Raw genomic sequence first — 16,053 nt, 5'->3', positions numbered from 1 at the left:
TGTAATAGCCTGCAAAGAGCTTTGTGAGGGTTTGCAGTCATCTGATCCAAACAGTAGAAAAGCAAAATTTCCACCTCTAACCTATGCATGGCTTTTTCCTCCAGCAGCTGTCCTGCTGGATTAGTTCTACTGAGGAGTGATGCCGAGTCAACCCACATTACCTCTAATACACTGGAGCCATTTTAATCAGTCATGCAATAATGGAAATTATACAAACACTTGGCCTCTTGGCACCTGCAACTCAAGGATCTAAAAGCAGTTTTCCAAAAATCATCAGCTTTGTTAAATTGTTACTATTTTATTTAACTCTGCCACTGTGGAAACATGCATCCCTTGCTCAGAAGCCTTACTTAGGAAAGCACATTTGTCCAGAGGAAGTAGACTGATGATTTTAAACCAACATATTGGCATATCCAGCATAAAACACACATCACCCCCTAAGATATCGCCACAATATTTTTTTTTAAATTAAAACCAAAACGCTCAGCTCATAGTTGCTTTCCTTTAACCTTAAAGTCAACATTCCAAGCTGGCTAACTCAGTATACAGCACATGACAACTCTGGGCCATGCCAGGCTACGGAATTCCAGAAAGCTGGCAGTACCTTTATGTGCCTGCTAAAGTAAAGGCAAACCAGCAGAGGATGATTAGTACCTTCCCCATCTGCAATATATCACCAGTGATGCAATTGGAAGTTAGGCTGTCTTGTGATGACTTTAAACTTGCTGGCTTGTGTTTGAATGACTGCACAGCTCTGGCAGCTGGAAGGCACAGGCAAGTCTGCCAGCTCAGCCCAAAGAACCTGGCAGGCTTTTGGCAGCCCACTCTGCACTCCATGCTGACACAGCGACCTTCCCAGAACTCAAGCTATAGTATCATACGCAGTAGAGCTCCAGCTCTGGAAGCACAGATTGGTTTTAATTGTATTTTCCATGCCTGCCCATAGGCAGACTTCTGGAAGGATCAGTATTTGAAAACCAAAGTGAAATAAGGGAAAACTTGCAAGGAAAGCTCAACAAGCTGCTTTTTCTCCCCCCCCAATTAAGCCTGACTCTGATCTGGCCCTTGATACCAAATTCAAGTATCTAAAACACTAGTCACTATACAAGAGTCTCTTACTAAAATTCATGTAAACATCTGTAGCATGAGTTATTTTTAGTATTGAAGTCTGAGTTACTGCTCCTGCTGACTTTAGCTTTATTTTGCAACATACAGTTTGTAGACAAGTATTTTGTTTGAGTTATAAACTGGGCCTCTTCCTAGTCTGCAAGCAAACACTAACTCAAAACACACTTTCACTTTTTAGATCTCTGCAGTATTGTTACATGTGAAGGCAACCTTGAGAAATATTCTGAATATAACTAAGAACTCAAGGCAGCCAGGCAGGGTTAGACCCTTTCTCATTCCAAAGGGCTCTTCTTACATGGCTTTGTATCTGGACTTACACAGCTCTTGCTGGTTTTTTTGATCCTTCTAGCACATTCAGAAAGGCTACAGATCCTTTTCAAAACCCTCTGAAGCAAGTCTATCTGGACTTGCCCTGCTGGACATTAATAGAACTTGGGGGAACAAGCATATTAAACAGGATACAAAAGGGAAAACACAAAGGCCTGAGTTTCCCCAGGATCATTTTCAGAACCCAAGAAACCTGCTGTGTTTAAAAGCTCTCTTTTAAGAGTGAGTAAGGTGTTAAATAAAGGAACCATCTAATTCTATTATGGTCATCTCAGCAGTTCATGAGATCCTTGTCTAAACACAGGAGGAAACAGAGATCCCACATGGGTCCAAAGGCTCTAAAGAAAACAATCATTTTGCTCAGGGCAGAGATTATAGAGAAGACAGTTGGGAGTTGAGGGTTTGGAGCAGAAACAAGACCTTTGTATTTCAGAGGACTTTTACTGTTAAACAAATTTTCTTTGCCTTTTGTTCTTTCTGAGCAGCTATAAGACTCCCCACAGTCTTTCAGGCAGTCAGAAACAAATGAACAATTAAACTAAAATGGAGCTTTGCACCCAAAACGTTCAGCAATGCCTTCAGATACACCCCCACAGTCAGCAAAGATTTAACAAGTAAATAACTTTTACTCCTCCACATCATTACTATAGACCTACAAGCAACATCCAACACCTCTTTCAGAAATAGCTCCTATTTTTCTGTAAGTAACAGAGAAGTGAAGAAAACATATCCTTTAAGACGTCTTTAAGTCTCACAATCCGAGGATGAAAAGAGCAATTAATTTATGAAGTCTTTTGCAGAACAGCTTTTCAACACCTAGCTAAGTTGTTCAAGCATAAAACCCCAAATCAACACACATGACAGCATTATTTTCATGTTGCAAACCTCCAAGGTATTTTGACGCTTCACTTAATACTGTCTCAAGATTTATATCTGTTGTTGATTTATATCTGTTATTTCATTTAACTTTTAATGAAATGACTCTGCTACTATGTTTAATCTATTTATTTTTGGAGAAGCACTGCTCTCAAGTCAGGCGACAGAGCTATTTTCATTTTTCTGCAAGACTTGTTTCAAGTAAGTATTCTGATGACTCTAGGGATGAGTAATATTCCCATCCAAAATAAGGATGGCTTATACTTCTTTTTTTGAGAACATAGACATCTTTAAGAATGGCTTATACTTCTTTTTCTGAGAACATAGACATCTTTTTCTAAGAAAGATGTGGTAAAGGCATGAAAGGCTGGTTGTATTTTGTTCAAGCTTAACAGCTAGAAGCAGGTTATCCTGCCAATTTTTGTTTAAAAGGCTCCTAATATTCCCTAGGAATCTTTCAAATTGCAAGTTGAGTGTTTATAAAAATTTTTCACGTAACAATCCAGGACAACTTGCACATTCTTCTGCATACAACTATTCCTGCACTGGGGGTTTCACATTTTTCATCTCGATCTTCTACCTGTTTTGCTATTCCAGTGATCAATTGATGTAATTGCACAAACCTTTCCATCAGACAAGCAGAAATTGATACAAATCAATTAATTTTGCTACTATTTCTTTTCTGTTAGTACAGAAAGTCCTTTTCAGGACTATAAGCGTATATTAATTTTACCTCTCAACGGAAGTTTGTTATACTTAGACAAAGACCACCAAATTATGTTTCTTAAGCACAGTGAAGCAAGGTTTCACTGGGCATTCCAAGGCCAGTAATGCCTGTTATCTGGAAAAGAAAATCCAAGGAAACAGCATTGTAAGGAAGGTAGAACAGCACTCACCTTGCGTTTCAGAACGCTGAGTTTTTCAACGACTCCATCCAGGAGACTGACAACGGAATCCACAGCAGGACAACTGCTCAGCGTCTTCTCCAGCTCCGCCACCACCATGGTAACGTGGCTGGTCTCGCGATCAATGTTCTTCTGTGCAGCTCGAAATCGTTTGTTCAGTGTTTCATATGGCACCTGAAGGAAAAATACCAAGTCATTAGAATTTCTATAACTAAGAAGTCACATCCTCTAAAGCTTAGAGAGACTGATGATTTCATCTGATGAAGCCCAAAGAACACCTTGGTTCCAGGGGACTAGAGGTCATTGATTGAACTTGAGTTCCCATACCAAAGCCCTTATTTAAGTTCTCTCAGCAAGGAGCTCACACTTCAAAGATTATGAAAAAACAACAGGAAAAATGCTGCAGTTTCTTATCTGATACCAGTTTCACCTATCCTGCTTTGGCTGTAGCAAGCACTGATGGAAATAGTCCAGAGACAACAGAAAGCAAAGGCAAATGTGTTCCTACAAAAGGAAAGCTACAAATTAAACAACTAAGAGATCATCCTTCAAAACATGACTTTCTAAGTTTACATTACTTCCCTTCAAGAATTCATTAAAACAGAGAAAGTTACCTTTGTGAGAAAGCATGTATAATGCATACTGGCTACTCAAAAATTTATACATAGTACATCAAAAGTTATTCAGGAAATCCAACAAGTCTCCTACATACTTTTACCCACAAAAGACTACTTTTTAATATTACTTCCCCAAGGACTATAAGGAATGTCAAGAGAAATCCCATGTAAATTTTCCTTTAGTGATAAAAGCCTACAATGTATTAGTAAACTGACTAATTTCCTCTAATGCACCATTCCTGACTTAAGAGATTTATCAGCCTTGGAGGTCTCCTGTCCTACGTGTCCCACACCTCTATGGAACAGTTGTATCAAAGCTGCTACTGATGGCCATTTAGTGACACATATACGGGAGCAGTCTACAGCCTGGTGAATGATTTGGGGAAAGCTTACAGGAAGTGTTAAGATGCTTCCACTACAGAGGCAGCATAAGCAGTTTAAACAGGAAGTTCTATTACTTAAAGGAAACAGGAATTTTTAAAAACACTCTAGTGTTACACACTTAATACATCCATATCTTTAATCTTTAAAAAGTCCAGGAGAAGTTCTTTCAGGTAGTTATGATAATCTTGATTGCTTTTCCATTAATCAAAGGCATAATTTAGCTAGCAATCAGATTATCCATGCTAAAGGTAAAACAGGAAACACAAATCAGTGTTCTGTTTGGTACATATCACGTATATGTTTGATTACAAATCTTTCAAGCATATAACTTCAAATCAATTATATCAAGGTCTCAGTTTTCCTCATTCTAATCACCTGCATGCAAGAAAGTACCCCAAGTGCCACCGCTCCTTCTGGGCGCCATTAGCAAAGAGGTTACTACGTAACCACTGCAATTCCCCATTAGAGAACACTTTGGTTCAGAGCAAGGAAGATGAGCCAAAGCATTTGCTTTCCAAGACTTTGCATTACCTACAATAGGTTGTGCTTATTCGTAGTAGTAATAAAACACAAGGATAATCCTGATAAGACATGAAAGGGATCCTCAAGTTTGAAATGATCTATTTAATGGTTTTTGGTATCTGAAACTATGACCTAAACAAATGACAGGACAAGACTCTACCACAGGAAGCATCAAGCCAAAACAGTTATTTTCCTTATACATTTTGCCCTAAAATCCCACCACTACACCCACCCAAAATTCAAACCACATAAGCCATGACAAATAATAGGCTTCAACACCTACATAGTTGCCTATATAACAATCTTCCATCTCCAACCCTCATTTCTCTTTTCCATTTCCACAAAAAATATTAAATATTTTAGAAACCCACAGATAAAATGGATGTTCCAGGGGACCATTATTTTGACATCTCATGTTTTTGAACATGGAAACTTATTTCCAACTCTAAGACCTGATGCCAGACAGCATTTAGACAACTTCTTCCCTTCTTTTTCCCCCCACTGCATTTTTCTTACTGTCCACCAAAAAATATTTCTGCAAGTATTTTGCTAATCAGCTTTCCATGCCACACTGAGAATCTGCATCAAAAGACTTTCATATGCTACTATTAATTTGAGGTATCTTTTTTACTACAGAAAGTGCTCTTGTTAAATTTTGAGCAGTCAGCTGGACACAAATCTAGTCAGTTTGAAAAAAGTCTGCGTTTAATCTCCCTTTTCCCTAGTTCCTTATCTGCACTCAAGAGCAGTAACAGCTCCCATTTCCTGTGCTCTGTCTCTTCAGCATGCAGACATCTGGCACAGTTTGTGTTCATATGACATTTAGAACAATTGAACTTTCAATTTCAGCTGGTATCACTACATATCATTTAAAACGTGTCTAGGCACAATTGGGTTTTGAATATTCTCTTATCCTTTTCTTCCCCCTACCATAAAAGCAATCTGAATACCATGTGCGGAAGAGGCTGCGAGTTGAAATGTTTCCACTATATACTCTGAAAGTAAATAAAAGTAAACATATTGAGAAACATAATTTAGTGTGCCATAACAAGGGAAATTAAAGGTACAATGAAATTATTTGTGTAACTGAAGCTGACAGTAAATACTCTTTACCAGAGATTTCCATAATTTGCACTGGCACTTGTTTCTTATTATAGAGCCAGCAGTTTTCATAAGAATTTTTGTAAATTGTATCTAGGTACAGCTTTTACACTTACTTTATGGGAACAGAGTCTGTGAATGCCAAAATGTAGAACTGCAACTGCTATATTCCTTAAAAAAAGCAGCATTTTATGTTGAACTTGCATCCCGATCCATTGGTTCTTTTGTTACTCCTACAGCTCCAAAGTGCCAAAAGACCCAGCTCCCCAGCATTGGCTTGCTTTACTGCAAAACCCTTCAAAAGTTACAGGCATTGTACCAACAGGATCATTTTTTTCCACCAATAATGAAAGTTAATGGAAGGAGAGAACATGTAAGAAAGTGTTCTGGACAATACAATTCTAAAAATTTTTAACTTACAGTTCACTTTGATTTTCAGGTACCATTGTTAGAACATGGTGAACACCAAACTTTTCCGACTAAGAGATAGATGCAAGATTTACGTATCATTAATTGCCATAAATTTATTGGAGACTTTGAATCTTTCCTGCCAGTGCCATTCTATGACCATACCTGGATTACACGGTTATTATTCAGAGACAAGAGTGACCTACAGAACTCAGCCTAGGGAAGCATTACCTTAAGGAAAAAAGAATAAATCAGCTACTAAAAAAATTGAAATAAAGCAGCAAGTACTGACCAGAATGTGTTCTGTACAAGCACAATACCAACTTGTCCTACTCGTTAGAGCTTGAAAAACCACACCCAGTTGGCTCATACTGTGAACATACAAGAGGATACAAAGGAGGGTTGTAAACTATTAGTGGGCAGCACATTTAAATCCAGTGGCACTAAGTAGATTCTGCTCCTTTTGTTCATCAGCTTCCACAACTGCGGACACATTATTCAACCTAAGCACGTACTCAACCAGGTCAAACTTAAATCTAGTGAAAAGGAATTTGACTGAAGTTAGGACAACCTACACAAGGGGTAAAATTACAGTAACACAAGTTTTTCCAAGATCAAAATTTTGCTGTGATGTGAAGGAAAGTCGGCTTGCCTGGAGGCTTCTGCAACTATAGCATGACTGTTTCCAGGTGCTAAACGCTAACAAAGAGGCAGAGGCAACTGATAACCCTGATCCAAATATTTTTCATTTCAGGAGTTACTTCACTCTGGTTTTAGAAAGCCAAAAAAGTGGTGTGCTGTCCCAGAACATGCTCCAACAACCTCTAGCTGTGGTGACAAGGCTTAGAAGAGGATTGTTCTGGCTCTACAAACTTGAACTGGTGAAGAGGAGGAAGGACTGCCATGAGAGATATACACTGGTTGTTCAGTTGAGTGCAGGGAGTAGAAAACTGCAGAGCTAAGGATGTCAGAGGGAGTTTTTAAGTGTACACTTAGGAACTCAACTGTGATGTTTACTACCTGGCCTTCAGCCCAAACAAAGTCCTCTTCCTGCCCATGAATGCAAATAAGGTACCAAAGCAAGGCAGAGTTCTCAAATCATGAAGTGGCTAAAACTGTTCAAGTTGGGCAACTGTAGGCAATCTTTCTTTCCATAAGCCATATCAAATGTAACTTGAGATACCCTTGAATATAGTGAATTTAACACTAAATACATTTTCATCAAAATAAATTTTTCAATAAGCTATTCACTCACTAAGTGATTCTGTTTTCTTGAGTCTTTTCAAAATATATTAAAAGTAGAAATAAACCCAGCAAGTATTAAATGTTTGCATATATTGTAACCTGATGTTTTGCAAACTGTATACACTTCTCAAGTGTTAATTATCAGCCTGCAAATAAATATTTAAAGAAATATAAATAATATGAAGCCAACTGCATACAGGGCTGCATCAAAATAAGTGTGAGCAGCTGGTCAAGGGAAGCAGTCCTGCCCCTCTACTCTGTTCTTGTGAAGCCCCACCTGCAATGCTGCACCCAGCTCTGGGGCCCCCAAATATAAGAAGGATCTGGACCTGCTGGAGCAAGTCCAGAAGAGGCCACAAAGGTGATCAGAAGGCTAGAGCCCCTCTGCTGTGGAGACAGGCTGAGCCAGATGGGGGTGTCCTGCCTGGAGAACAGAAAGCTCCAGGAAGACCTTATGGCACTTTCCAGTACCTAAAGGGACTGTAAGAGAGCTGGAGAGGGCACTTTTGACAAGGGTATGGAGTGACAAGACAAGGGGGAATGGCTTCAAAATGGCAGAGGCAGGGTTAGATTAGATATGAGGAAGAAATCCTCTACTGTGAAGGTGGTAAGGCCCTGACACAGGTTATCTGGAGAAGCTATGGATGACCCATCCCTGGAAGTGTTTGAGGCCAGATTGGGTGGGCCTTTCAGCAACCTGGTCTAGTGAGCATGACAAGGAGGTTGGAATTGAATTACCTCCAAGTTCCCTTCAAAGTAAACTATTCTACGATTATACACCTGCCAACCTTTTACACAGCATTCTACAATGCATATTACTTTTACACGCATTATCAAGATTTTACTGAGATTAATTTTTCTTCTTAAGGTTTTCTTAATGTATCTAGATGCGCACACTTCCTACTCTAGCCATAAAATGAATATATAGAAAACAGCTGCTGAACACACTCTCACCTCAGCTCTTGCTTATCTCTACAGACTCACAGAAAAATGCCTTTAGAAAACATGTGATGAGAACATACTATCTATAGCCTTTAACAATATCAAAAAGGAGAGAAGAATGCAGACCATTTCCCCCTCATAGAAGTTCATTAACTATAGTGATCAAAGTTTAAAAAGCTTTGCTACCTCAATGGCATTTATGTTGCTGGAAGTCAGACATCCAGACTGGACTTATGCTCATTTTAGCACCTTGAATTCTATTAAGCAGCTTAATGGCATTTCAAGAATGTGGAGAAGTTTTAGCCTGTTGGACACTTGCAGCTTCTGCAACAGACACAGTCACTCACTGAGCACCTGGGGTTTCCAAATGAATTGAATACACACACTGCTGAAGGGCTCTCTGCTTGGGATAGAGTACAACATAACAAAACAAACATGAACTGTGGTGAGTTCTTCTTTGCAGAGATGTTGTAGGTGTCCAGCCACAAAAGCCTTTTGAGTCACAGCTAGAAATCCAGCACTCATTACCATCACAGCCAACATATACATCCACTTCATTCAACTAGACTTCAAATAAGTAATTGTTATTACCAGCGCCTTATAGACACAAGCAGCTTAAGGAAGATGAAAAGTATCTATAGAATTGAGTTTGTGACCTAGCTACAAAGGACAACAAAGCCTCACTTCTGCCTTCTCTGTCTTTACTGGTAAGGTCTTCTCCTAAGTCTTCCTGATGATGTATGAGTCTGGGGAGAAAGGTACTATTCACTCATGTAAGAAGTCCAAAGCAAGCTGAAGACACACAGGTGCATAGGAGCAGAAGAGAGGAGAGAGCTCCTGGATGACACTGCAAACCTGCTACCACTGCTGGAATGTCATGGTGAACAAGAAAAGTTGTCTGTGACTGAAAAGGGCAAGTTTGGTACCTCTACTCCAAAAAGAATACCTGGAAGATCACAAAAACTACAGGCTAGTCTGCCTCATCTCAGTTCTTGTGAAAGTTACAGAAAAAAAAAAAAAATCATTTGGAAACCACTTCCAAGCTTATAAAGGTGACTAGGAATAACCAGTCCAGATTTGTCATAAGCAAAGCAAGCTTGACAACAGTGTGTGCTTTCAGTGATGAACTGACTATCTCTGAATGGCAGGAGCATGCTGGCAGCCTTTCATGCCAATATTAGTGAGGTTTTTGATATTGTCTCACTTGTAGCCAAACAGGGGAGACATGGACTGAATGGCTGAATACAAGATGGGTGAGGGTCTGACTGCATAGTCAGGCTCCAAGAATAATGGTCAGTGGTTCTAAAGCTTCCTGATGGCCAATTACAAGTACTGCTCCACTCCCCAGGAATGTTATCAGCTCCAACATACATGTCATTTTCAACCATCTGCACTACAAAACACACAAGCAGAAAGCTGACAGAGGACAAACTGGTGGAGTCCTTGATAAATGGACGTGTTGGAGCTGCCATTCAGAAAAAACGACAAGCTGGAGAAACACACCAAGAACTTTATGAAATGTAATCAAGGCAAAACCCAGGGCCCTGGATCTGGCACAAAACCACCCCAGCCTTTAGCACTGGTTGTGGAATAACTGGCTAGGACCACCATTGCAGGAAAAGATGCAGAGATCCTGATGGACAGCAGGTTGGACATGAATCAGCAACAGGCTCTCATGGCAATGAAGGTTAACCCCATCCCAGGCTGCATTAGCAAGACTAAAGGCAGTGGGTTGAGAGGAGTGATTGTTTATGCTCAGCACTCATGCAGACTCATCTGGAATACTGAGTCTGGTTTTCAGGTCACTCCCCCGCCCAACCACTAAAAAAGAGATGCTGACAAACTGGAGAGAGTCCAGAAGGCTGCCACCACGACAGTGAGCTGGCTGAAGTATAAAAAAAAAATCCAAGAGAGGCTGAGATGGGCAGGCTTGTTTCCGTTACAGAAGGGAAGGCTACAGGGAGTTGGAAGCAGCACAATCTGATAGAAGCTTTCTACTACTGAAAGGTGAAGGTCATAGATAAGAGCTAGCCAGACTTTCCGGAGTTACAGAGCAAAAAGGAAGGAGGCAGAGTTGACAACTGTCACTAAAGAAAATTCCAGCTGGACAAAAAAAAAAAAAATATTTCAATCAGAAGGCTTGGTAAGCAATGGAACAGCAGCCCAGAAAGGTGATGGAATCTCCACCCTCAAAAGCTTTCAGAACTTGGGAGGACTCTGAGCAACTTAGATTAGCTTTGAAGTTAGCCAAGGTTCGAGCAGAAGCCTGAATTTACACTGTCTGCAGAAGTACTTTCCTACCTTAATTTCATGAATTAGTCTCTGCTAACTTAGACACCAAATACATTTCCATATGAAGATCTGAATGACCATACCCAGATAAGACCAAAAGTCCCCTCTCTGCCACTATCTTTTCTCTGATGATATCCAGAAAGAGGATGGCACTTGAAAAAAGGCAAGAACAAAGTTACTCTTCCCAAACAGTCTCTTTGGACTTCTTGAGCCAGAGATGGGAGTTTAACAGTAGAAACACCACAGGGTGATTCTCACTCATGAACTCTGTTGGTTGCTGTTGACCTGAGTTTTAGCACTGCAACATCCTGTTGTGAGACATTTCACAGGCCCACAACTATGTGAAGAAATACTCTTGGGTTTTGACTTTTCAACTAATTTGAAACCCTTCTGTTCTTGTTTTGGAAGCATAAAAGTGAACCCTCTCTTTCTCCTACATACTTCTCACATATCTTGAGATTGAAGAGACTTTCTAAACCATTCCTTGAAGACAGACTTCCATCTCTCTAATCATTCTTGCCCTTCAGTAGACATTTTCCAGCTCTACTACATCCTTTTTCAGGATGAGAGAAGGGAGAAAATAAGAGTAACTCATACTACTTGAGAGAAGAAGAAACCATGGATTTTAACTGCTATGTATTGAGTTCTCCATTCTTCCCTTTTCCAACACTTCTGTCCTGTGTTTGTCAACATTAACCTGATCACTCACAGAAAACATTCACTATTAGTCCTAAGATGCCACTGAGGAATGATGATAATTTCTAAATCAGTTATTATATATTTAAGACTAGGATTAATTTTCTTTCCACCATACCTAAAAACTGTATCACACTGCATTTGTCTGTACTGAATTTAATGCATTTTAACGCCCATTCAGTCTCTCACTATTTTTCTCTAATGGTTCACACTTGGGCTATATCTGTAATACCTCAATTATCTTAGTATCATCAAGGAAACTGCTTCATCTTAGCACTTACTCTTTCTTCCACGATGTTCAAACAGCTGAGTATCACCAGGAAGCCAGCAGAATCCTAACACCAATCTTCCTCCATTACAGAGGCTGGCTACTAAATCTTGATGTTTGCTTTTTATCTTGCCCAGTTCCTTATCCACATGAGGACTTCAGTCTTTCTTGCAAGAGTTCCTGGTAAGGCTTATCTCCAAGAAACATTCAGTAATATGAATAAACTATCAACCAAGTCCACCTCACTGCCTCCTTCAGTTTTTTAAAAACAACTCTAGTACCTTTACATGGCATGCACTTTTTAAAAGTCACATTAACTGATGTACATTATTCCATATTTGATTAGTCAGGATACTATTTCTGCATCAATAAGCCATTGTTGGAAGGGAAAAATCAATTATATATATTAAGAATCTCACTAAAATTTTACTTAAAGTAGAAGCATGGAAACAGTCTTCTACTTTGTCTTTCTTCCACAGCTGTTCAACAAAATCCTCAGACTACTTCAGCATTTATCAGAGAATTAAGAGGAAGACTGAACAGAAGAGAAAGGGATTTCTCCCAAGCCAAATAAGCTTTTTATAGCAAGTGTTAAGCGCTGCATTTCTACTCCTTTAGAGGTATAGGATGCTAGGCCAAAGTCTAATGGGCACAGTGTAACATTTCAAATACCACCTTGATGCTGCCCACAAGTTTTCCACTGGTACAGAGCAATACTGAAAGACTGAATTACACATTTCTTGCATGACTGAAGTTTTGAAAAAAATGTAAGCCTTTATTCTCCTCCAAATCTTTAGCCTTACACTAGACCTTTAGCACACCAGTTCTCACACTGATCTGGTCACACACTACAATATTGGCCAAATTCCTTCTTTACTTATGTATATTCAAACCTAAGGAGCTCCAAATAAAATTGGAAACTAAAACACAATCACTTTCAGACCACATTAATCAAAAAGTTTCTAGCCCACCGTAACTGCATATGTGAAACTAGTTCAGATGCAGCAGAAAAACGTAAAAAAAGTTTGTATAGCTATTATTTGGTTGCTGGGAATTATGGGGTAAAAGTGAGACTTCAAAAAAGTCAACTAAAGGAAGAAACTGAAGGAAGAAATATTTGGCTGTGTAAGTAAGACCATTAACTATTCTCCAGACTCCTGTTAACAGGAATTTTCAAAGGTTTCTTTTCTAAAAACTGATTTTCCCAGAAAACAGTATAGACAACACAGAAACAAGTATCTTTTACATAGGTTTGTGATTCTGTAAAAAACATCAATTTTCCTTCCATATTTGGTAGAAAGTAGTTAATCAGGTCTAACTTGTACCAATTTCCTATACAGGGAACTTTTAACTATATATCCTGACTTGACAGATCTCTCTGTGCATCTTCCTTCCTCAGTGTTACAGTATATTGGCTGAAAGTAACTCCTTCCCACATAAAATGTGATTTTTTAAAAAAAAACATAAAAACCTACATTGTGTATCTTTTTAAATTAACTCAGTCATGAGCAAGAGGGAATTAGAAATGGATTTTTAAAAATCTTACCAAATACACGAAGTCACTAAACTATGGGGAAGAAAAAAAACGTTTCAAGAAATATAAAATAAAAAGAGTCCTACCAGATTAGGTGGGGGGAACCATTACAGAACTATGCTCTCCTTTCAAGGGTCAGAAAAATGGTGTGCTTCCTCTCCTCAACTGTGTTAGCTTATAACACCTGAAAACCACCAGAGATTTGTATGACTCTACAGGTCTCCAAAACAATTCAGTTAAAGACTTTGAGATATAAATAAGCTTTTTTCAAATGCTCCTACATGAAATTAATTCTGGCCATACAGCTAAGGAAAACAAAGAGGTGCAGTGGTGAAACTGCCTTCTGAAAAACTAGAAGCTAAATCAACTTAGCACTACTTTAGGCAAGAAGAACAAGGAAATATAGGAATATGTAAGAAAAATTAAGCATCTCCTGAAGAGTTTTAATAAACAAACAGTGTCAAGAGAAAAACTACACCCCACAATAAACATCTTCAAGCATTAAGCTGTTTTCTTGAGACTAAATTAGATCACCATGCTCACCATTTCAACAAAACAGAAAAGTAGAGAACATCTATTATATATGATGCCATAGAAAAATGAGGCAGGGTAGAATAAACTACTGAAAATTTTCCCTCAAAGCAGTAACAATTAGCAGTTCCATACAGAATTACTGAAATTCTGTATGTTTATATACTTCAATTTTTCCTCAACGATTCTTGGATTATTTCAGACCAGAGTCACCATCATTATTTGTCACTGGACTTATCCAAAACATAAATTATATCAGCACTTATTCAGTGAACTCTTCTGATTAGTAGTTCTTATCAATTTCTTGAAATTGCAATAGTTTTTCTTTATTCTAGGCAAAATCAGAAAAGGAAAATAAAGTTAAAAGAGTAGTAGTATATTTCAGAAATGGATGGCTTAGAATAATGTCTAGATTTAGGTTAATTAGGTAAAAGCATTAAAATATAATCTTGAAGAGATATAGATCCAAACAAAGTAATTTTATAAGCCTAAAAGCAGTTGGAGGTAAATTGATTTTTAAAAAATAGTTCTTTTTAAAAACAGTTTCAATGTTTTTGAAGGGTAAGGTCTAGTAGCTTGCCTTAGTTACAAACCAGTCAGTTTTATAACTCAGGAAGACAGTACTGTGTATTCTAGAGCAGCTGTGCCTAGAAAGAAACCATCATTATATTATTCAAAGCTGCTACTTCAATACAGGAGAGAACAAACAGCAAAAATTCTTGGACTATCCATCTGCTACACACATACTTAGTCAACAGAAGCAATCACACTCCTTCAAAATATTATCCTGTTACACAAACCACAAGTAACTAATTTCTGCATACATTATGAACTTTTGAACAAGGCTTCCTACAAGAAAATTAAGTGCTTTACAAAGCCATTTTACAGCTATAAAGTTGTAAGAAAATTGTCTTACATCCTTATGTAAGGAAGTTGACAATGATTTTAGAGCCCTGTCTAGAACTACCCTGGGGACGTCAGAGGCCAGTCCTTTTCAATGCACTTGTTTACAGCTGCCACCCTGGACTTACACCTCAAAAGAAATTTCTTTGCTCTTCTTCTTTTAGTAGGAATATTGGAGTAGTAACAAGAACCTAAGCATTGCTCCCTGTCCAAAGACACAACTGATTTGCAAAGCTAAGGTCACTCAGCAGGTGTGTCCTAAGCAAATCCTTCCATTTGTTTTGACCTTTCTTTCTTCTCCAAATATTTGTTAATTTTAATCACAGCACCACCTCTTTAAATGAAAGAGGTCGTTGTCCTTCTGTGTGTTTGCAGAGTCCAGATACCATGATACTCTCTAGAGATCCAATTTCCAATCAGATTGCTCCCAAAACAACCTAGTCCAGCCAAAGTGACATCATTTCTTGTAAGACAATTAAGCATTATTGACTCAAATTAGCAGACCCATATCAGAATATATGAATGACCAAAGTTCTACTCAACATGTTATCTGTTTTCTTTCATTTCCATGAGTTTCCAAGTCAAGTTAATCTACAGAGCTCTTAAAAAAAATTGAGGTAAATCAAAAGAAGTTGTGAAGCAGTTAAATTACTGGCTATCAAAATAAAAGTATCTTAACAAAAAAAAAAAAGCTTTATTTAAGTCAAATATCACGTATTGTAAGTAATGAATTACTTTGGCATATTTCACATTCTGGGTTAGCAAATACTTCCCACATAGTGTATCTTCAGGCTGTAAGTTGTGGGCGGCCAAGTGCACAATGCAGGCAGCTTTTTGACTTAACAAGGACTGATGGATCCTGTCAGTGTGCCCTTATAGCAAATTCCCATCTGCCAGAACAGTACCTCCCTAAATTTGTGAGCCCAAAAGGCACACTCTTATGCTGATTATACAGGAACTACTGATTTTAAAGACAATGGGAAGATGCTTAGGGAAGACACCAACTAAAGCATTTTCCTCGTATTACGATATCCAGGAGATGTTTGAAGCTCATCTTTACTCATTTCCCAGCTCTTGACAAACACTCACTATGCTAAGATTCAAATATTTCATGGATATTCTTATTTTATGTCAACATTTAAAGATCCCAATGTGCTAGCTACCATACAAACATATTATTCCTATACCAGAAAACATACACAAACCAAACTCACAAGATCACAGGCTGCTGTCCTGTGAAAACACTACAAATCAAGTATGGTGCAACTAGGAATTGCAACATCAGAAAGTGTTCACTTTGAAGATACCAACAGTAGATCTTCTGTAAGATATTTGAGAATAACCTTCTTCAAGTATTTTCCTACAGGCACAATG

General features: G+C 38.5%; 1 protein-coding gene across 4 annotated transcripts in view; it reads right to left on the bottom strand.

Annotated features, from left to right (window-relative positions):
- Window positions 1-16,053, bottom strand: part of MAEA (macrophage erythroblast attacher) — a 48,709-nt gene that overhangs the window by 27,395 nt on the left and 5,261 nt on the right. For 2 of the 4 annotated variants that reach the window (XM_032109175.1, XM_032109174.1), the window contains exon 2: window positions 3,228-3,410. In XM_032109175.1, the coding sequence (XP_031965066.1) occupies window positions 3,228-3,410 (183 nt within the window). Of the gene's footprint in view, window positions 1-3,227; window positions 3,411-11,724; window positions 11,812-13,331; window positions 13,430-16,053 lie in introns of those variants that run through there. The other 2 variants (XM_032109176.1, XM_032109177.1) reach the window with 2 other exon arrangements.

This window comes from Corvus moneduloides, chromosome 5 (assembly GCF_009650955.1).
Source record: "Corvus moneduloides isolate bCorMon1 chromosome 5, bCorMon1.pri, whole genome shotgun sequence".
In the NCBI taxonomy this organism is placed as follows: domain Eukaryota; kingdom Metazoa; phylum Chordata; class Aves; order Passeriformes; family Corvidae; genus Corvus; species Corvus moneduloides.
This window is presented reverse-complemented; position numbering and strand designations above follow the sequence as displayed.